We start from the raw sequence: 22,044 nt of genomic DNA, 5'->3' as shown, positions 1-22,044 counted from the left end.
TTTTTCCTGTAAGACCAAATTGGATGAGGGGGAGGGGAGGGGCGAGGTTGCTGCTCCAGAATTGCCTTTTTTGTGTTACTGATTAGTTTATTCATAGTCCAGATTGACTCCAAACTCTAGACTCTCCTGCCTCAGCCTCTTGAATACAAATGCTGCCCTCAGGCCTTGTTCCTTTTCCTTTGTAAAGGCAATCATTGCCTTGTAAGTGCTGTCGAGGTTTGTTGTGATGATACCATGAGAAGAAAGTTGGTGGTTTTTTTTTTTTTTTTTTTTTTTTTTGAGAGAAAATGAGTCTAGGGACCTCAAAGCACTAGGTTTTTTTGTTGTTGGTTTTTGTTTGTTTGTTTGTTTGTTTGTTTTTAAGTGGGGGCTCTGTTCATTTTACTCTTGTAGGAAACGATCGTGGACAGGGAGAAAGAGAAGGAGAAATCTGTTTTGATTCTTGCACAAGTTTTACCAGGAAGGAAAGAGCGCTTGCTCTCCTTTGGATCCTGTGCTTTCCCTATAGCATGCTTGGATTCTTTTCTTGTTTGATTAGAGGTGAAGGACCAGGCAGAGGAGTTGGAGATGAACGAATTGTGATAGAGTGGAGGGAAATGGGGGGGGGTCCTTAAGTCTTTGTAAGTGAACAATAATTGGAAGTCATAGCCTCTTCACTGTAGGTTTGATTTATGCAGGGAAGCGCTGATACAGCAGTAGAGACTGATATTAAAGCTTGTACATTTAGAGTGCAATGGTTAAAGTGGCAGGTATCATTCTCTGTAATTATCCTTGATAACTGGCTTCTTCATCAGCCTGTTACTATTGCTGATTATACGGGGAAGGCGCTTTCTGTTTGGAATGAAGCTGAGCTGTCCTGGTGTGCTGGGGAGAGTGCCTAGCGACTTCCTTACTTTGGTAACTTCATACCAAAAGCAGTAAGAACAGCAGTGCTTGCCTTCTCTTCAGCTCAACCGCAAAGACTTGTTGGGAGGACGGATTGTATCTTCCGTATGCTGCCTCTAGCTCCCTGTCTGTCTTCAACAGTGGTGGCGTTTGGTGTGTTTACTGATTGGGTAGTTCTCAAGTATGTGTGGTTTTGACACAATGAAAAAAGAAAGGTCCTATCCAATTATCAGGTCACTCTTTTACTAAGTTTGATTAAAACACAATAATATCTATAACATATTCAAGTTTATAAATTTCTCTTTTCAATGAAATCATTATGCTCACATTACAGTGATGAGAATTGAGGGACTATGGGATTTTCTCTCCCCCTCCCTCCCTCCCTCCCTCCCTCCCTCCCTCCCTCCCTCCCTCCCTCCCTTCCTCCCTCCCTCCTTTCCTCCCTCCCACCCTTTCCCTCTTCCCCTCTCTCCCTCTTTCCCTCTCCCCCACCACCTTGAGACAGGATCTCAGTGTGTAGCTCTGGTTGGCATGGTAACCCACTCGCTCTCCTGAGTGCTGGGTTTAAAAGTTAGTGCCACCACTCCTGACTGGATTCACTGTTGAACTCTAAAACTTGCTCAGGCTGCCTGAGCTCTCCTGTGCCTCAGTTTCTTCATCTGTGAAGTGGAGGTAAGCATCTGTTCTCATAGGAGCTTACACAGGAGAAGAATGTAAGGAAGCTCAAACAAATGCCAGTCCCTGGAATCACACCCGAGTTCGATTCCAGCCTGCCATTTGGGCACTTGGTGTGTGAGCCCTTTTGGGGTAAGTCAGCAAAGTCAGATGACCTACAGGTGTGTATACGTCCATCTCAAGAGCGCATCAGTAGACCAAATGAGGTGGTGTGGTTTGAGAGAAGAGGGCCACCGAAGGGACAGTCATTTCTCCCTGTTGCCTGCAAGATGCAGCACTCTCAGCTCCAGCACCATGTCCACCTGCACAAGGCCATGCTTCACGCCATGATCATAATGGACTGAACCTCTGAAACTGTAAATGAGCCACCACAATTAAATGTTTTCCCTTATAAGAGTTGCCATGGTCATGGTGTCTCTTCACAGCAATAGAAACCCTAACTAAGACAGAGGTGTATATACAAAGTATCTCTGCAACCTGCACACTCCCAAATGAGTGTCAACCAAAAAGATAGAAGGAGAGAACATGTAGGAGGAGACAGGAACTCCATCCAGCTCAAGTTAACAATGCTCTTAGTATTGCTTCAGACTGCTTTCCCTTGTCATTTTAGCCAGTTTCTCACAGAACTTAGGAAGGCTTGTAAGTCTCCTAAAGAAATTGTAAATGATGTGAAGAGTAAAGGAAGATAGTTGAATTTACCTTGGACAAGTTATGAAAGTCCAGCAAATCCTCCACTTCAGGTCTTGGTTTGCTGATGTCTTTCCAGAGTGCATACTTAAGCTTTCAGAGCAAGTTTGAGTCTAAAATGTTAACTGGAGACAGGGCTTATGGGATGCAGGGAATGACGCTCTTTCCTCACCTGAGGCCTTATTAAATACCTCATCTTGCTATTTTGGCCAGATTAGCTCTTCTGACCTGCTGGATTCAAGGAGCCCAGTGACTGCCTGCACTGAGGAACAACTGAGGACTCAGACAGCAGAAACTGACACTGACGTCACACTAGATCCCCACCCCCACCCCACCTCAAGCCCCGCATTACATATTCTGCAATCAGTTTTGCCGGTGAAACCTAGGGAAGATTTCTTTCCCCCTCCCCCTTACGAAAGATGTAGACAATGGCAGTGTCACACTGAAATATTTGTGTCGCCAGTGAATATGAGTCAAGCCATTCATTTGTTTATCATGGTGTACGTTAAAGAGCCACCTCCCGTTTGCAGCCTAATGTGTTTATTACTGTCTTCCCAATGGCATCTTGAAGTGTCTTTCACTAAAAAATTCATGAGTAGTATTGGCTTTCAGTCAGAAAGTACAATATGTCTTCTAGTTACTGTCTAATAGACCACTTTAAGGCCATTATACAAAAGTAAATCTAAGAGCAAAGCATATTGAGGAGGAATTTTTAGCTTAAACATTTGTTTACACAGTATTCTTACTGTTGCATGAAAGAGGACCTAGCCTGCAGAAGGTAGTTGCTGAAGCCATCTCCTTGGAGTGTAGTTGTAGGATGTGGTGTTTTCTTTGGTTCTGGAAAATCCCAGTGGTGTAGTTTGGAAGTCATTTTCTAACAAGGCTGGTGCGTGCCTGACTTGCCATGTCACTTATAAAGGCAAATGTACCATGTGTTGCTGTGAACCAGTTAAGTTTCGCTGAGACTTCGTTCCTAAAGAAGATGTCTTTCATCCCGAATTCATTCAAAGTGACTCATCAACCTTTGCAAGCTAGCAGTTGTCACTGCATGCATTGGTGTGGAGTTTTGTGAGTCTGAACATGTAGGTAAACTGTGACATCCTAGGTAAATTAAAATTTTATATGAAATCTGAGAAGTACCATATGTTGTATGATATGAGGTTAAAAGTATGCTGCAATAAAGAGTAATACCCCTTGCAGGAAAATAATACAGCATTTTACTAGCTAAAATAGTGTGAAATATTATATGGTGTTCTCTTTCCCTCTGCGCCAAGTGGAAGAAAAAGCGTGCTTTCACCCCACATCGAGTACATGTCCAGTTCTGCTTCAGTTTGATTTGCGTATATCATGCTGCTTGATTTGTATGAATCAAAAAATATTTTTGCATAATCTGCATATTTACTATATTGAGTTAATGTTTGTTTAACTGTTGGTAAAAGTTGGTGTCTTACCACAAAGGTTTTGCTTGGGATAATTTGACCAATGAACACTCCATTGGAAGCAGGTATTTCCAAAATGTTTGTCCTTTCTCTCCTCTGCCTTTCCCAGTATCCACAGCCAAAAAGGATGTTTTGTTCTTTCTAGTATTAGATACTGTGTTTCCTTAGATGTATCAGCGAAAGCCCAAGGATTCTGAGTTTGTCTAATATGGAGATCCTCCTCCCTAGAACCTAGTAGATAGAACTGTTGGGAATCGAGTCAGCTGTTTTCACATGATTTGATAAACGAGGGAAGTGCAGTGGGATCTCTAAAGAGTAGGGATGGAGACATGCTGGCTTACACGTGCTCAAGTAATGCTTGAACATAGCTTTAGTCTTCGGAAAATTTGTTCCCAGCTCTCAGGAGACAGCAGCAGGACAACCCTATCTCAGAAAATCAAGGGCTGGTGGAGTTCTTGCCTACCACTCACAAGGCCCTGGATTTGGTCCCAACATTAAAATTTGTGCAGAATACAACTGCTATTACACAACAGTTTCATTGATCTTTTTAAGTGAGACCAGAAAGATTGGAAAGACCTTTTGGTGGAAAGACCTTTCCGGCGTGGTGGCACATGCCTTTGATCCCGGCACTCCAGAGGCAGAGGCGAGCAGATCTCTATGAGTTCAAAGCCTGCCTTGTCTACATAGTGAGTTGCAAAACAGTTGGAAAAACAAACAAAATAGATTGGAAAGACCTTGTAGGCCAAGGAAGCCTTCCTGGACTGGTGTGAGCCGGCCCTCCTCTTACAGGCTCACACCAGTCCAGTGTGATAAAAGGAGTTGCTTTGCTTCTCTGTGTATATCATCTCTGCCCCAGGAAAAATTCCTTGTGAATTCCATCTCAAAGTCAGGGACCTAATAATGGCCCAACTCTAAACCTATTTCTTTTTAGAGCTAAGAAGAGTCTTGGTGCTTGATCATGTTATTCTGGGTGGATTTAAGCAAGGATATTATCCTTACTTATCCTTTAACTGAATTTGTTGAGCATATAATAAATCTGACAGTTTTACAGGCCTTGTTTGGAAGATGGCCTGGGCTGATAAGAGGTAAAGTGCACATTATCGCTTGCATGTATGCTGGATGATTAACTAGCTCCAACGCAGCGAGGCTGTTTTGCAAGCAACAGCTTTGCTGCCTTCTTAGTTCGATGGATGAGTTCCATGAAAAAAAGAGTGCAGCATTCTCTAATTGAATTGAGATTTGACATTTTACATTGCTTTTTGTCATTTGCCGAGAACTTGACTGTGGGCATTGTTCATCCCTCCCAGAATATTGCTACTTTAAAAAAAAAAAAAATGAAGCTTGCTGAATTTTGTGGCTCTTTCTTCTTCTATCAAGTACATTCAAGCTGATATCAAGAGATGGGAGGAAGGGCCTTCTGCACAGTGAAAGCACTGCTGTTGTGTGGCTATTGATAACAAGAATGGACAAATAGCAACTTCTTCTCCAGGCTTGTCCTTCACAGCGCCTTTTATCTGGTAGAAACCGGTTTGCTCTGGCTCACTGTAATTATCCTCAGCTACCTTGAGTTTGACTTGTGTCATGATCAGTTTCTGTGATTTACATTGAACACTCTCAGAGTGACATACTCCAGAGCTTTAATTTCATGGGAATGTTGAAAACATGTAGAAATGTGCAGGATGTTTGCTTACCCACTTGTAGAATGTGCCTTGAGAATTTTCCACCTCCTGCTTCTATATTGCAAATTAATTTTTGCCTTTGATCTACAAAAGTATATTCAAACTTGTCTATGTAGTTTATTTTGCTTTAGGTCTTCTTCTGTAAGTCTGAAGTCAGTGATTCTATCTATGTCATCTGCCTGTGGCATTTCTGCCCTGCCCAGCACCTTGAGTGCTGAGGAAAACAGTGAACTCCCTGGCCCTGCCACATTCTACAGGTGAAATGTTGGCACTCGGGCCAAAGAAACCTCATATGGGCCATGGAAATGACAGCGTCCCCTGGTTGAGAGACCACAGAGTTGTTCTAGACCCCCACTATTGAAGCTTGCTCATTTGTCTAGCCCACTAAAGAGCAGATCACAAACCTGTATGCTCCAGGACAGCAGCCAAGCCTGTCACCCTCCTCCGTGCCCTCCTCCCTTCTTGCTCCAGCCTGAAACGACCCTACCTCCTTGGGGTAGGACTCCTTAGCCCTGCCTTCTTTTTATTTACCTCAATGATTGGCAGTGATTTGGGTGGGCCACTGTGGCTTGTCCCTCTCGATAGAGCATGGTCAGGTTCCCTTCCTTGACTTGCTGCCTTCACCCTCTCTGATGTGAAGGCTGGTGGATGTGTGTACTTGAGAGATGTAACCTAGGAAAATTACCTGGAAAAAATGATGTATGAGCCAGACTCAAAAATAAGGAAACCATTGTGTTCAAAAAGTAGAAACTTTTATATGTTGAGGAAATAGATTAAAGGAACCATCATTTAATAAAAAAGGAAAACTTGCCATGTAAATAAGTTCAGGAGGAAATAATGTTCTAATGGTTCAAATAGAGTGTTTTTAAATTAATCTGGAGAAGGTACAAGTAAGATATTGAAGTATGCTCCATGGGTTTTACTGTTCCTGGGCCAGAATACACACACTCTTGGTCTGCTCTGCCCCCTAAGACCTCTTGTGGAAATATGTGAGTGTTGGCTCCTCATGGACACTCAGTTGTTATTGTGTGTGAATTTAAGGTCGGTGAAGCTAAAGGCAGAGTTCAGTCCCACACAGACACTCTGTAACCAGCACTTATTCTAACGGTGTGAGTCCATAGATGGGGTGATGGTTAGATAAGTTTTATCTTCAATAAAATATCACCTATGTCTACCATATATGGGGCTTTTGTTTTGTTTTGTTTTGAGAGGGGTTGTTTTTGCTATCTAGTGAAGGTTGTACTGTATGATTTAATCATACTTTTATGACCTGTTGACAGCCAATTCTAGGGGAAAATTCCCTGGATCATTTGTTGGAAGATTACTGGATGTGAAGCTTTTTCTTGCATGGTCCTGAGTGAAATCTTGGGAATTACTGTTCAGAAAAGAATTAGTAAAAATGAATGTTTGTAGCATGTTGTCTCTTCTGCCTCCTGTAGTGGCCTGGGTCCCCAACCCTCTGTTGAAGGTCATCCATTCCACCTTCATCCCAGCCGGAACATCTGTCTCTTGGCTCTTGGGCCGGGAGCACACCGCAGTGTAGGAAGGGCAGTTGGTGTGTGTTGGAGTGTTGCCTGTCTGAATTCGTCTCCTTTTGCCCGGTTTCTGTCTGGAGCACTCTGTTCCCCACCAAGTCCATCTACAGTGGCAGGAAAGCAGGCTTTGTATAGTGAAAGATCTCCTCCTTCTCTACGGGCCTTGCCTGTGGTGGGCGAAGAACAACTCACAGCTGACAGACAAGGCAGGGAAGAGCCTCGGCAGTGGCGTTCCAGTGAAGAGCAAGGGTCCCTTCCCCTTTCACTTGGAAACCTGTGCTATGGGTGCCAGGGCGACTCCATTTTGCAGAACATCGTTAATGAGCAAGTAGAAAGTCTGAAGGTCACGTGGCTAACCAAGTGGTGAGGCTGGGGCCTACATGTTAGCCCGTGGCCGCCTGGTAACTAACACAGGTTTCCTAGGTGGGCTTTGAATCTGTAAATTGGCTTTAGTACATAGCATATGTACTAAATGAATGTCAACTAAATACAGTACTTATTATTTGGCAAAAAACTAAGCACAGGAGTAGACCTTGAGACTTGGTTACATTGCTCCTGCCCACAGGAAGCTCGCGCATCAGTTCTCAGATTGTCCCTTCCATGTGACTCCTGAATTGAATGTACCACCTCCCTTTTGCTGATGCGGCATTTCTTCGTTTGACTCCCTAAAAACAATTGGTTCTGTAAAACACATGACTCTCAGAGAGAGAGAAAACAGTCGGCCCCGCTGCCCACTTGATCAGAACAGCGGTCAGAGGAGTAACTGTGGGCCCACTGAGACTGAGGTCCGGGGTTACCCCAAGGAGACTGCAGACAGTCGGACTGGTAGGTGGCCGTGATGCCCAGTCGTTCTCCACTGGCTTCCTAACCCACCTCGCTGTTTTTCCTCACTTCTTCTCACTGTCTTTTCCTAATGTGGAGAGGAGGAGAAGCCACTACCGAGAGTCAAGGAGGGCAGTAGTCCCTGGAGGAAGTAGAAAGAGCATTGGGTTCCTAGGGAGGTGTAAAGACTGACTTCTGAGCTCATGGGCCTGTGCTGTTCTCCCTTGGCCGAGTAGACGCTAAGTAAGGAACTCTTAGTGCTTTTCTCTAAACTTGCAGTAGCCCCTTTGTCTCTTTGAGAACTGTCATTTTCTTCTTGTGGACTAAGTCACATAGTGGGGGCCAGTGTGAGAACACTTCTTGTGTGTCCTCCTTCTTCTTTTCTCGTCCAAGGGAACTGGGTAAGCAGAAGCTATCAGCTCCTCCCACAGTCTTCTGAAGACCCTTGGTGACGGCTGCTAGACTGGCTGAGTGAAGGAAAGCCAGTCCAGCAGGATGTAAGGAGCCCAAGAGGGAGGTGGACTGCCTCCACAGAAGAAGAGGGAGGAGCTGGAAGGTAGAGCCCAGTCTTGAGCCTCGAGGGAGGCAGGAAGAGCCGCCATTTGAGAGGCACTGTTAGAAGCCTTGGGCAAGACCACTACAAGGGTAGCAGATTTACCAGGCTAAATTTGGAACCCTTTATAGTACCCTGGCCTTCCCACTTCCACAGACTGTCATGAGTGAGCTACTGCAGCTCACACTCCACATTGGCCAACCCAAAACAGAGGCTGGGAGGAAGCCCTTACAACACCTGTCATCTCCATGGTGCAGGAGCACCCTCGAACCGGAGGCTGTAGCCTGACCCAGGCAGGCAGAGAGCAGCTCATGGTGCAGTAGAGTCTCTGTCTAAAGAGCCTGGGCTCAGTGATGTAGGGGGGTTTATTTCTTACGTTAACCTTTCCATTATGCATATCTATCAAAACAGTGTGTTAATAACTGTTTTCAAATTTCTGATTGAAGGCAAAGTTTCTTAAGTGTTGGCAAAACGATGTGATATTTTATTGTAGTCTTCATACCCTTTTCCCCCTGTTTTCTGTTGCAGTTGCTGATATGTGTTCAAGATGAGTGGGATGGGAGAAAACACCTCTGACCCGGCGAGGGCAGAGACAAGGAAACGCAAGGAATGTCCTGACCAGCTTGGACCCAGGTCAGACTGTTGTTTGCAGAAATGCTAGTGAAGCGGTGTGCCTGCTTCTTTGGCTTTACTCTCAATTCAAATATTGTGCTTGGCTTTTCTCATCAGCAATGAAAATTTTACATGTGTAGTAGCTTAAATTTTGAATGTGTGGATTATTTACAGATTCTATTCTTTTTTAAAAGAAAAGGAAACTTCCCCTATATACTTGTTTACTGTCCTTTGTGTATTTTACTTTTATAATCAGTTGTTGTTATAACCTTTGAGTATTCCATATTTTCTTTTCTATTAGGTCACAGAATGTTTTAACAAGTAAATTCTGTAATGAAAAGATTTGCTCTTAGTTTGCTGAGTTCTTGTCTTTTTTTTTTTTTAAGATGACATGTAGTGTTAAATCCAGTTATTTTTGAATTAAAAACATTGTGGTTCTTCATTGGATAAAACAAACAATGTTAAAGCAAGCTGTGCCTCTTGCCATGTGTGGTCGCATCACTAGGCCAAATACAGCCTAATCTGTCAATATCACAATTACAAATACTTGTCCTCTTGAATGGCAAGTCTCGTGCCAGGAATTTCCTCACGATGTCACCTGTGTATGCAGAATGCTGGAGGTGTAAGGTTGCTCATTTGCACCCTTGCTTAGATTCATAAAAGATTAGGAAAAACTCTTTGCAGAGAACATTTTAAGATGATGGTATGTGCCCTAGAACACAGTGCAATTGTGATAAACAATGAGGTTAGTATTTTTAGAAGCCTTCTAAAATATTGGGGCACAGAGACAGTTGTGGTGGTGTACCCCAAAGTCTGAGGCAGGAGGAATGCAAGACCAAGTTGGACTACATACGAGCTGGAAGCTGACCTAGGCTACATACATTGTTAGGTCCTATCCCAAAAGATGTGAGAGAAGAGAGCAAGTTCAGCAAATGTTTATAGAGTACACAGATTTTGAAAAGGAGAATTGGAAGAGGGGAAACTTCTGCATTTGTGTTACAGGGTAACCAGGAAACAGTAATTGTTGCACCCACCTTGGATTAGAGCCAGGCAAAAAGGCAGCAAAGATGAAAGAGTATTCTGGTGATGGAACACCACAACCAAAAGCATTATGTAAGCCATCTGATGGCTTACAATTCCAGAGGACCAAGAGTCCATCCTGGCAGGGAGGCAGAGCAGCAGGCAGCAGCAGCAGGCCTGGCGGAAAGCGCAGGAAGCTGAGGGCACGTCCTTATCCACAAACATGAAGCAGAGAGAGCAAAGTACAAGTAGAGCCCAGCTCTTCCTTCTGAAAGGCCATCCCCAGGGACACACTTCCTCTAGCGAGGTCCCCAAACAGTGCCACCAACTGGGGTCAGGTATTCAAATGCCTGAGCCCATGGGGGAGGGGCATTTCTCATTTAAACCACCACGAACAGATTTTTCAGACTTTTGGTTTTTCAAGACAGGGTTTCTCTGTGTAGCTTTGGAGCGTTTCCTGGAACTCACTCTGTAGCCCAGGCTGGCCTCGAAGTCACAGAGATCCACCTGCCTCTGCCTCTCGAGTGCTGGGATTCAAGGCGTGCGCCGCCGCCACCACCACCCAGCTGAATTTGCAAATTTTTAAATTAATGTTCTATACAAATAATTACACACTAAAATACAGAAAGTTGTTAATTACAGAAAAATGAACAACTCAAATTTCTGCCCTTTGGTATTGATTTGGAGGTCATTTAATGAACTTTTCTACTGCACTTAAACGAGTAATTGTATCGTTTTCAAGAGGAACTTTGGGGTTTTGCTATTTTGTCAGATTCAAATGAGAAGATTTTGCCAATTTTGATCTTTTTCTCCATCTATTTAAATTCAGTTGAACTCGGGCCATTTGTTTGCATATTGCCAGTCATTTGGTCTGTACAGTTCATGTGGAGCCCTGGATCACTGGCTCCGGACTTGTTATACCACCTGATTGGATCATACTCTAAAGAAATCGTATCTTAAGTAGAATTTGAATTTCTTTCAACATAACCCCCCTTTCTTACCTTTTCAAAGCCCCCTTTCTTGTCCAGCTCCTGTGAGTGCCTAGATCCTGACCTTGTTAGGGTGAGGCTGGGCAGTGAAGCATATCTGTGAACTAACCTCACAGCACAAAAAGAATCACACACTGGTGAAATGTGCATTCTCAGAAACACGCCCTTGGTCTTACCTGCTTTAGTTAACAGGCAACTTCTGTTGTCTGGATTCATGTTAAAAGTAGTTTAGCATGTGTATCATTCTTATAACAGCTTTTTCAAATAAATAATAATGCCATATTCCTTCTTAGCCCCAAAAGAAGCACTGAGAAACGTAATCGTGAGCAGGAAAATAAGTACATAGAAGAACTTGCAGAGCTGATTTTTGCAAATTTTAATGATATCGACAACTTCAACTTCAAACCTGACAAATGTGCAATCTTAAAAGAAACTGTGAAGCAGATTCGCCAGATCAAAGAGCAAGGTAAGAGACTGGGGTGATTTCTGTTCTTCCGAGTAGTTGAAGTTCCTTCAGAGTCCCTTGAATCTATTTCTTAAACCTAAATTATTAACGAGATGATGTCACATTACGAGATGAATGCAAGTATCACTTGCAGGGGTTTATAAATAGGCTTTATGTAAAATTCAGCCATTCCCTGAAGACCGAGGAGACGGGAGGTGAGCCGGTGATGGAACTTTTCATCTGGTGAACTCAGCTTGGTGCCCCCTGGCTCCCCCCACACCCCAGAGTTTTCTCAGCTTGCACAGCAAGTGATTGGCATAATTGCAAGTGAGGAGCCAGTGTGAGGTGTAATCCCCAAGTAAGGAAGCAGAAAATGCCTCCTGTTTCAGCTAGCCAGCATATTTGATGAAGGCACAGCCTCCACTGGCCATGCTTCTGGATTAGAATTTCACATCCTGAGTGATGGAGGCTTGAAAGGCTCTAATCACCAGTAAAGATTCCTTTGTGAAGTCAAACACATCATGTGACAGCTCTCTTCCTGCGGTTTTCTTTTCCCTGAGATTGTTTTATGCTTTTCTTTTGATATTTTTGCCTACAGAAAACAAATTAAGAAAATAATATTTTTAAAAACACATTTGACTTTGTAGTGCCAAAAATAAATCCGAGGCATGTATGAACAGTGCCTTGGTGCTCAGGGCTGGCGCATGCTCTGAAGTGTCCACATGCTGCCTTCCTTCAGGGCCAGAGATGATTACCTCTTGAAATGTTTTTGATGCATCTGCCTGAAACTTTATTTTTTAAAAATGCATTTTATCTAATAGTTGAAAAAACCAATTTCAGGAAAATAATGTCTTTGTCTTTATAGATGTCCAAGTCTCAAACTGTTTCCCCTTATGAATCATAAAACCTTCCCTCTTAGCATACTATCATTGTGGCATTTTCCATTACTAACTATTGAACTCAGTTATACAAATATATAGTTCTGTCTTCTGAGAACTTAAAAGTATACATAAAGCATACACATTTCTAATATCAGCCCACTGAAAAATGTCATCACTCTGGTCTGTCCTGCTGCAGATTGAAGCAGTGTGGAGCTTCTTGTCTCAGTGACCGTCACAACCCCCATCTCTCAGGTTTCCTTTACTCTCATTTTGGTACCTTCTTTATTTTCGATGTCAGCTAATGGATCAAATGATATTCCTAGAATTTTTGGGGGAAAATGTTGGTTGAAGTACAGTGGCTTTTGTGCTTTGGTTGCTGATGCCATTATCATAGAAAATGTCAGCTTGCTGTTTCCGGTTTCTAAGAATTTTGAATAGTTCAATTTTGTGAGCAATTTCATGTTGGTAGTTTTATGTTTTAAAACAACCATACACATATTTTCAACCACTGTGAAGGTCTTGCACAACCTTGGTAAATCCCCCCTTCCAACCAGAAAACATGTTAAGATGTGTCATGCTGGGCCTGTGCCATGCCTTACCTGCAGTGTTAATCATCATGCACACACCACAGCCACCCAAGAAGCGGTGATCCTGTAAACACCCTGCCACATTCTAGTCTCAAAGCAGTGCTCCCGCAATTGGAAAGGTAATGGGTTTCAAAAGGGGAAGCCAAAGTTAAGTGCCAAATACACAAAAGTTAAATACCAAGAACATAAATAGGCTTTTAAGTTCTCAACTAATTGAATGCCTTAAGAACATTTCTACTTCAATAATTTTTAATAGTCACATCAGACAGAAAGAAGGTAGCTGTTCACCAGTGTAATGGAAGGGTTCTTTGAACCTATGCAGAAGTTTTTTCTCTCTGTAAGTCTCCTCAAACAGACTTGAGCAGTGACCATACCTGGGGCACAGGGCTGCTGAAGAAGTGTGGTTTGTGTCAGCTGACTCAGTCAGCTCCCATCACAGCAAGTGTTTAGTAGATGGAGTTTTCTTTCCCACATTGAACACTTTGTTAAAGCCTGGCCTAAGCTCTTTAAACAGCTACTTCTCCCTCCAGAGGGAGAATGGCAGGAAGGTAACTGGTGGTCATTAACACCTGTTTCCAGTGCCCTTTAAAGAATTCAGAGTTGAAAAAGTGTCTTCTAGGGTCAGAGAACTCTCTGGGGATGGATCCGTCTGGGCCATTTGATTTCTGTATGCAGCTAAAGGTAGCACAAAAGTCAGGCTTGAACCCTTTCCTCTCGCTGTGTCTTCTCAGGCCCAAACTGTTCCCCCACCAGTCAGCATCAATGAAACTCAGCTACCAGCTTTCCACCATTTTCCAAACTTGTGTTTCAGTCATACTATCAGCCTAAATAAAATTAACTGAGGAGCTGAGGAGAATATATCCATGAAAATATTCATATAAGCCTGCATGTTTGGCTCAGAGAAATTAAACTGGGTGTGAGGTACCGTGCGAAAGAACACTAAGACACCAGGAGAGCAGGGCCCATCTTGAGAGAATGCTTCCCAGATAAATGCGTCAGCCCAATAACATGGACTCTTCCCCTCAACTCTTCATACACCTTGTGAATTGAGGAAAGTGGAGAGGCATTTTAAAATGGCCAACAGGACAGGAGTTTGGAGGGAGGGTTAGCAGATTTTCAAATTAACAAGCATTGTATCAGACATACAACTTTATGAGGCCCACCTGTGTCAGAGACTGTACTCTGGCCTGATGTGGTAACACTTGGAAGGCAGAGGCAGGAGGATCACAAGTTCAAGGCCAAAATCTGCTTTACATAGAGTTCTAGGCCAGCCAGAGCTACATAATGAAACCCTTTCTCAATGACACAAACATCCAAGAGCAGACACTCTGCAAGCACCTGTAGAAACAGAGTGGGCTTTGAGCAGAAGGGTTTGAGGCTACTGGCGTGATCACTGTGAAATTTGGAATACATTTGCGTCAATGGTCTTCTGTAGGCACACATCCATAGAGCCTTAGTTAATAACAAAGTTGCTAACTAAGTAATTGAGACCTTATGCTGTGACTAAATTCTCTTGGAGAGTTTTCAATAGCAGCTAATACTTACTGTGTGCTGGGCTCTCGGTTATACACGTGGATTTGGCTACCTGTTTAATATGCCAAACAGCCATAGAAAACAGCAGTTTTATTGTTTCCCCCTTTCCAGGTAAGAAACCTGAGACATGGAATGGTTAAGTATAGCAAAATCTCATGCTCTAAGGGAAAGCCGGGGTGAAATCCCAGCAGCCTAGTCCTACAGCCACCCTTGGCCATTACAGCACATGTTAGTATTGTCATATGGTGTTTCTTTGTATTCTGGTGTGGTGATGTTTAAAGTCTCTGCCTTCCCTCCATGACTTAGAAAGGGTTGTCTTTAGTAACGCATATCCACTTTCCTTGGGGGTTTGGAGGAGAAGCGCTGTTGCTAGATTCCACAGAATTCCAAAAAAGAGGAGAAATACAGTCTATGATTTTGGACTACTGTGTCCAATATCATTCCATTTAGCAGAAAGCTTAAATATTGTGTAGAAAATACATAGTAATTCCTATTTATGTTTTAAAACTATAATCAAAGTATAGAATGGATAGAAAATTTTAGAATTTTAAAATGAAGCACATTTCTGCTGTCCTGTTTAGAGTAATATCTTCTCTTTTACTCCGAAGTAGTCACACGTTTCTTTTTTTCTTCTAAAATAATTAAAAGTGAGTTTTATTATTTGAAAATTATATTAGTCTGTGGGCATGGTAGTGCAGGCCTGTAATCACTGGGAGTTAGAGGCTGGGGAATCAGATGTTCACATGTTCATAGTGTAGCTGAGACCAGCCTGGGCTATATGAGACACTGTCTTAAAAAAACATCACAATTGAAATCCAATTTGTTACATTATATTTGGATTTATTTATTAGTAGAGAATTGGTTTCAAACTTTTGTCTAAATTAGTTTTGGTGAATATCAACAAAAATGAAAAGGCACATATTAAATATTCAAGAATATATTTCAAAAGTATCTGTATATATATATACATTTAAATTTTTCATTACAACTTTATAGTGATAACATTTTAATATGTGTTGCTAGCATGAGAATTTGGAATTCTAGATTGCTTCAAACATGTGAATTTTCTCTAATAGGATAGCATCACAAAGTGAAGAAGTATCTGGAGTTGGGAAGGGGTGGCAATGGCTTGTTGGAGTCAGTAAAATTAAGCCAGGCGTAGTGGTACACACCTTTAATCCCAGCACTCTGGAGCCAGAGAAGCAGGTGGATCTCTGTGAGTTCGAGGCCAGCGCAGTCCCCATTGTGAGTTCTAGGACAACCAAGGCCCTGTCTCAAAAAAATTTTTTTTCTTTAATTAAGCAATCATTAATAACCATATGTATGTGGAGGATTATATAACAAGCAAAAGTAAAGAAATGACATTCAAGATTTCTTATCCTTGCTGCACTGCACTGTGATGTGCACTGAAGGTTGTGCCTCGTGCCTACATGGCTCAAGTCCTCTCTAGTGGTGCCTACTGTACACCAAACTCAAGGCTGGGGGTGTGGCAGAGTTAGAGCGAAGTCCACCATGAGGACAATATTCCTACCACAGGTCTGGGACACTGAACTTTGTGTGATTTATTGGTGGCTGTCACTCTAGACTTGACAGTAAAGGAGAGGATGTTCCAACATCTTAACTATATTGGAGATATATATATATATCTCAAAAGGTGTTATACGGCAGAAAAGCCATTCATGGATCACCAGTTACATTTATGGGTATGGTATAACCATTAGTTCTCCTGTCTTACTCATTCATTTAAATGGAAACTAACCAACATCCATACTCCCTCATCAGCTGTAATCAGAGAGTAGCTGCAGTACAGGAATTTGGCAAAAATCAATGGAAACATTCTCTGAGAGTCAAATGGCTACATGATATTTATAAAAATGAGAGTTGTATATGTTATTCACATTTGTAAATTATGCACTACATACCTGTTGTGCTAATGAAACATTGTGATGCACCGCACACTCAAAGAGCTGGCTTTAAGCATTTGATAGTCTGCCATTGAGAGGGAAATGTAGGTAAATCAAAGTGGAAATCATGAACTGACAGAATTTCTTAAAACTTGGAGGAAGTAGTAATGGAAATGACCCACCTGTAGCATTTACAAGCAAAGTGCAGACCTGTTAAACTTCCACTTCCCTCTTTATCTGTCCCTCTCTCCCTGCCCCGTGTTTAAAAAGCTCTTACTTAGAGCCCGCGCAGTCATTGCCACAGCTGTCCCCAGACAGCATGAGCAAAAGAGCTGATGGCAAATCCCTTTCCGCAGTGGGGCTGTCTGTGCGTCAGGCTTGGTGCTGAGGCTTCGTGTCGTGACTTACAGTCCATGTGATGAAACCCCAGAGTGATGGGCAAGTATCCGCTGGAAGGGCTGGCGTGCTGGACTTGACACGTAGTTGGCATGCACCTGGGGGTACTCAGACTAAGGGTAGGGCTCAGTGGTTTGGACATCTGTCAAACATGACACTACAAAGACCTTGGTATTTGGAGAGTGACAGGAGACTGCAGTGAAATGTACTCTTAACTTTTCTTTTAAACAGAAATCTCTTTTATACCACATACAGTTCAAGTCTCAATTGCTAGCTTTTTTATCCTGCCAACTCTTAAATACTGGTGATCTTTAAGTGGTCCAAGTCAGCCAGATGCCAACAGAGAATATTGTGTAAACAGACCAGCTTACTCCCCAGATCTAATTGGTTGCACAGACTGAAATCATCAATATAATGTACCCATTAAGAGAAAGGACTTTATTTAAAATCCAATGAATCTATTATCTCTCTTTACCAGACCACATGCAGCTTTGTTAACATCTTGGGGTCTTTATTTCAAAAATCTATTGCAAGAGGATAATAATGCCTGCTTCATAAAGCTCTTGTGAAGGGTAGGCTTATAAAGGTTTACCTAGTGCTTGGCACATTGGATGATTTCATTGGCAGTAATTTCATACTCCACCAGTGTGTCTGACATCTATACTTGCAGGATCCAGTAAATATATATTTTCTTTCAAAGACCTCCATATAGATAAGGAAACAAGTAACTCTTATATCTTCCATGTGTTACCATTTTAAGATTTAATATTCATAGCATGTTTTTTGTCTTAATACAGAAATAACTAAATAGCAACTGTGCCAGTGTTCAGTCAGAGATAGAGATCAAACTGTGTCACTTAGTCTTGCTGCCTTGACCACTTGCCAACAGCTGCTTCTGCTACTGGGCTGTTCCTGCATCTGCCTTGCCTGGGTGACAGTCACAGGAATTGTGCTTTAGGAAGGTCTAGGGTGTTGGCAGTTTTCACTTAGCATGGAAAACAGTCTGGCCCCTTGATTACCTTTAAAGATCAGAAACTGTTGTGTTTCTGTCTCCAGGAAGCAGGTCAGTTTTATTCCTTTGGTCATTTAACCAGTGTCGACAGTGTGTCCCTGATGCTGCAGCTGCCAATACGACGAGGCATTTCCCCTGCCTTGTGCATGGTTCACGTTCATGCTTGTGTATGGATCAGTGGCTCACGTTATCCATGAGGTCTTTAAAATTAGTGAGCCAGGGCTAAAATTCTTACCCTCCTTTCTTCATAGACAACCCCCCCCCCATTATTTTATCTCTAAGTACATGAAAGGTAGCTTTGGTTTAATAGCTTTTAGGTAAGGAAGATTTAAATCATTCAGTGTACCCTAATGCTTTAGGATTTTAACACTTTAGGACATGAGCTCTCAATCAAGATATCAGCTGGCTCCAGCAGAAAGTAGACTCCCTTGTTTCCATGGTTACCTTCTACTAGTGTGAAAGGAAGTTAACTCTGATACCTCATTTTATATGGATGGATGGATGGATGGATGGATGGATGGATGGATGGATGGATGGATAGATAGATAGATAGATAGATAGATAGATAGATAGATAGATAGATAGATAGATAGGTAGATAGGTAGATAGGTAGGTAGATAGGTGATAGATAGGTGATAGATAGGTGATAGATAGGTGATAGATAGATAGATCTATCCAGTTGCAAACACTCATTCCATAAGATTTTATTGAGTAAATATTCTGAAGGCATGCTCCTCACTGAGGACAAACCAATAATACAGAGGTATAGAGTTCTTTTCCTTGGCTCTTTCACTCATTTAGTGGGGAAGAGCTGTGAACAACTAGCTGTGGGACCATCAAGGACAGTGGAGATGATAAAGCTGGAGCAGCCTTCCAAGACAAGCCTGCGCCTGTGTCAGGCGAGGATTTCAGTGAGCAGGAAACTGTAAGCGTGGTACAGGAACAGACATTGTAAACAGGGCAGAGATTAACCTGAGCAAGGCACAGGGACTCGTAGTGACATACAGTAAAGTGTAATGAATGCAATTTACTATTGAAAATGACATTGGAGGTCAGAGCTGGACTTGTGTCTTTTGCAGAAGTGGCTTGAGGTTGCCTCCCACGCTCTCTAGATCTATATAGAGTACTAAGAATAGACGATGGTTAGGCTTTATTGAAAGCTTGGACGTATAGGAATACATAACTAACAAAACAAAGTTAACAAACCATAAAATGCATTTACCTATAATAAGAACTAATGAATGCTGTTTTACTAAAACAGCCTTTCAAGCCATATATGGTAGCTCACATCCAAAAATCCAGGCTACTTGGAAAGCTAGGGCAAGGGAATTGTGATTTCAAAACCAGCCTGGGCTACATAACAAGACCCTGGCTTAATAATAGTAATAGTAACAACAGTAACAACTGATTTGAGTATATTTTCATAGTGTCTGAATTGGGACTTAGAAGAATGAGGAGGATATTGTAGGGTTAGTAATGGCAGCTCTAACAATAGCAGTCAGACAGACATACAAGGACAGGCCCACAGTGAGAAAGACAGAAGACAGGACCAGAGCACCTACGTGTACATTCAAACTGTGACTTAAAGATATGAAATCTAGGGCTGCAGAGATGGCTCAGAGGTTAAGAGCACTGACTGCTCTTCCAGAGGTCCCGAGTTCAATTCCCAGCAACCACATGGTTGCTCACAACCATCTGGTACATCTGGTAATGAGATCTGGTACCCTGTTCTGGTGTGCAGACATACATACAAACAGAACACTGTATACATAATAAATAAATCTTTAAAAAATATACATTTGATTTGTCACTAATGACTTCATGTGGGAATTAGAGGCACACATAGAAAGAAGAATGTTGGGCTCAGCCTCCTCATTGCAACCCTCCTCTCAGAACTGAGCCACCACAGCTTTGTGATGAGTGCGCACCTATTTCCTGACTTCATCCCACTAGTGTGCCCATCAAGGAGCTGAATCAGTATGGCATCCCTTCCTGTTGCTTCTGTTGCCTGAGCTGAGAGATAGTGGCATCACCATTGTGCACCAGGGAGGGGTCCTATGTTGAAGAGAAGAGTCCTGAACCCAAGGGAAGAACCTTGTGCCCAGGGAGGGGTCATTCCCTAACTCCCCTGCCCACCCAGTGATCCAGACTGCTGATTCTGCTGTGGTCCCGCTGACTGTCAGGGTAGCTATGGCAAGAGTTCAGATAAGAGCCGTCACACAGCACAGGTAGCTCTGCCATCTGCCTCTAGCCAGCTCCTTATACATCCCCAGGTCTGTGTACAGACTGACCCCTAGTCTTCTTTCTGCCTGAAATGCTTGCCTCTCCTTCCCTTGCTGCTAACCTTGAGTAGGCTGTTAGCTGGAGGGTTGCATATGAGCACAGTGACTGCACAGAGGATGAGTGACCGTGGAAGCCTTCACCAGGATCCTGGAGCCCGGGTCTGAGCAGTGTGACCAGCTTGCGTGGTGGCTTCCTGGCATTGCAGCAGAGTGCTTGCTGCCCTAAGAGCAGTTGTCTAGGCCAGCGCTGCTGCCAGCAGGGCCTCATTGTGCCTTTCCTGCCTACCGGGAATACCTGTTTCCTGATTCTGTCCTACTGTTCATTTTCAGTTTTATGTAAAACATGTTAATCACCTAAACAAGATAAGCTCGCCTACATTGACAGCTCATGCCATTTCTGTACGGTCTAGCCTTACTTCCTCTGATTTTGTGTTTCTCTCTTTTTTTTTCTTCCAGTTGGTTGGTTGACCTAATTTCTTGGTGACATCTGTCGTAGTTTTAAGTGTAATGTTTGTTGTGGTTTATGTGAAATAAGTATTTGTCAAATTATTCTGATGCCTAGCCTTAGGTAACGATTTCATTGGCTATAAATTTCAGGATTGGAGTACCTTCGTTCTTGTACAAGAATTACCAATTTCAGCTTTACATGACAAATATTTAAGTATTTTAGATTTCCTCTTAGAAGCAAATTAGTGTCTTTTAAAAACAATATGAGACAAACTGCTAACTTCCTTAGACTCCTGACAAATTTAGCCATGGAACCCTCATTATTAACCTGCTTATCAACTACAGTATACCTTGAAATGCTAGAGAAAGAAATGTTTCATAACTGTATTGTGATTTTTAACTTGTGACATTTCATATTAGTTTATAATATATGACAGAAAGGAGATTCATACTTAATATTAGTGCTCTATAGATATTAATACTAATTTCTACTATTTTTCCAGGAATGTCTATATTTTAATGACTAAGTTTACATGAAAGCTGGGCATAGGCAGGCAGGAAGGTCACAAGTTGGAGGCCAACTTGGGCTACATAGCCAAGCCTTGTCAAATAAGTAAGTAAATAAATAAATAAATAGTTTACATTTGATTTTGTTTGCTGTTTGTTAGTTTGAGGCAGAGTATCACTATGTGGCCCTGGCTAGCCTGGAACTTATTGTGTAGACCAGGCTGGCCTTGAACTCATAGTAGTCCACCTACCCCTGCCTGCAGAGTGCTGGGATTAAAAGGGCATGCCACCATGCCAGGCTTAAGATGCAGTTTTTTGAAAAATAGGCTAACTATTTTGGATATGCCAATGAAAGGAGAATGAGAATTTCAAATTGCATTGGAATTCATTGGCATGCATACTATTCAATGAGTTAATACCAGAAGTAGCCAAATCTGATTAGCTGTGTATAGTGATTTAAGTAGAGGAGGAGGCATGAGGAGGCCTCCCATAACCCAGTTGCTCTTTTCCTTATCCCTTTGGTATGTTTAGCCTTAAAGTACATTTTCTTCTTAAGTCTATGGACTTTTGTTTCCTTTTTAGCAGGTGAGAACACCGTTGCTCTACACCATGCTGTTCTCTTAGAACAAGAGAAAGGGGATGTGACTCTTTGGACTTAAACCTTAAACTTAACTTTCTTACTGAGAAGAGATGACTTATCCAGGAATAATGACAACTATCTTAACTAGTCCTCCCAAGGAGATATTTTGGTGGGGAGACAAATGGAAAGGGAGCACTTCACATACATTTTTCTGTCTTAAGAAACTGTGGGTGTTCCTGGTAGTGTTGTTGACAGTGGAGGTTGTTTTACAGCAGTCTGCAGATTCGTTTCCTGGGGCAGGATTGCAGCTCAGGACCTGCTGAACAGACCGTACCCTGACCTCCCCCTCCCTCCCCAGCCTCTGTCACAGAATTCCATTTGTGCTCTGTTCGTTGAAGCTGGACTGTTTTTGATGCTATTGTAAGTGCAACCACACAGCATTTGTCTTTAGTGAGGGCTTATTTCACCTACCATACTGTCTTCAAAGTCATCTGTGTTAAGATGTGTGACAGGATTTCCTTGTTTCTAAGGACAGTGTACTGCTGTTTGCATATGTCATTTTTTCCTTTATGAA

The 22,044-nt window shown here is 42.4% G+C and overlaps 1 protein-coding gene across 9 annotated transcripts in view; it reads left to right on the top strand.

The window, feature by feature from the left end:
- Positions 1-22,044, top strand: part of Ncoa2 (nuclear receptor coactivator 2) — a 258,198-nt gene that overhangs the window by 154,824 nt on the left and 81,330 nt on the right. For 8 of the 9 annotated variants that reach the window (XM_076563719.1, XM_076563713.1, XM_076563712.1 and 5 more), the window contains 2 exons: positions 8,804-8,908; positions 11,190-11,362. In XM_076563719.1, the coding sequence (XP_076419834.1) occupies positions 8,823-8,908; positions 11,190-11,362 (259 nt within the window). In that variant the 5' untranslated portion in view covers positions 8,804-8,822. Of the gene's footprint in view, positions 1-7,596; positions 7,726-8,803; positions 8,909-11,189; positions 11,363-22,044 lie in introns of those variants that run through there. The other variant, XM_076563715.1, reaches the window with a different exon arrangement.

The sequence above is a fragment of the Peromyscus maniculatus genome, chromosome 2, assembly GCF_049852395.1.
Source record: "Peromyscus maniculatus bairdii isolate BWxNUB_F1_BW_parent chromosome 2, HU_Pman_BW_mat_3.1, whole genome shotgun sequence".
NCBI lineage: Eukaryota > Metazoa > Chordata > Mammalia > Rodentia > Cricetidae > Peromyscus > Peromyscus maniculatus.
The sequence above is the reverse complement of the archived record's forward strand: the minus strand, read 5'-3'. Positions and strand labels throughout refer to the sequence as shown.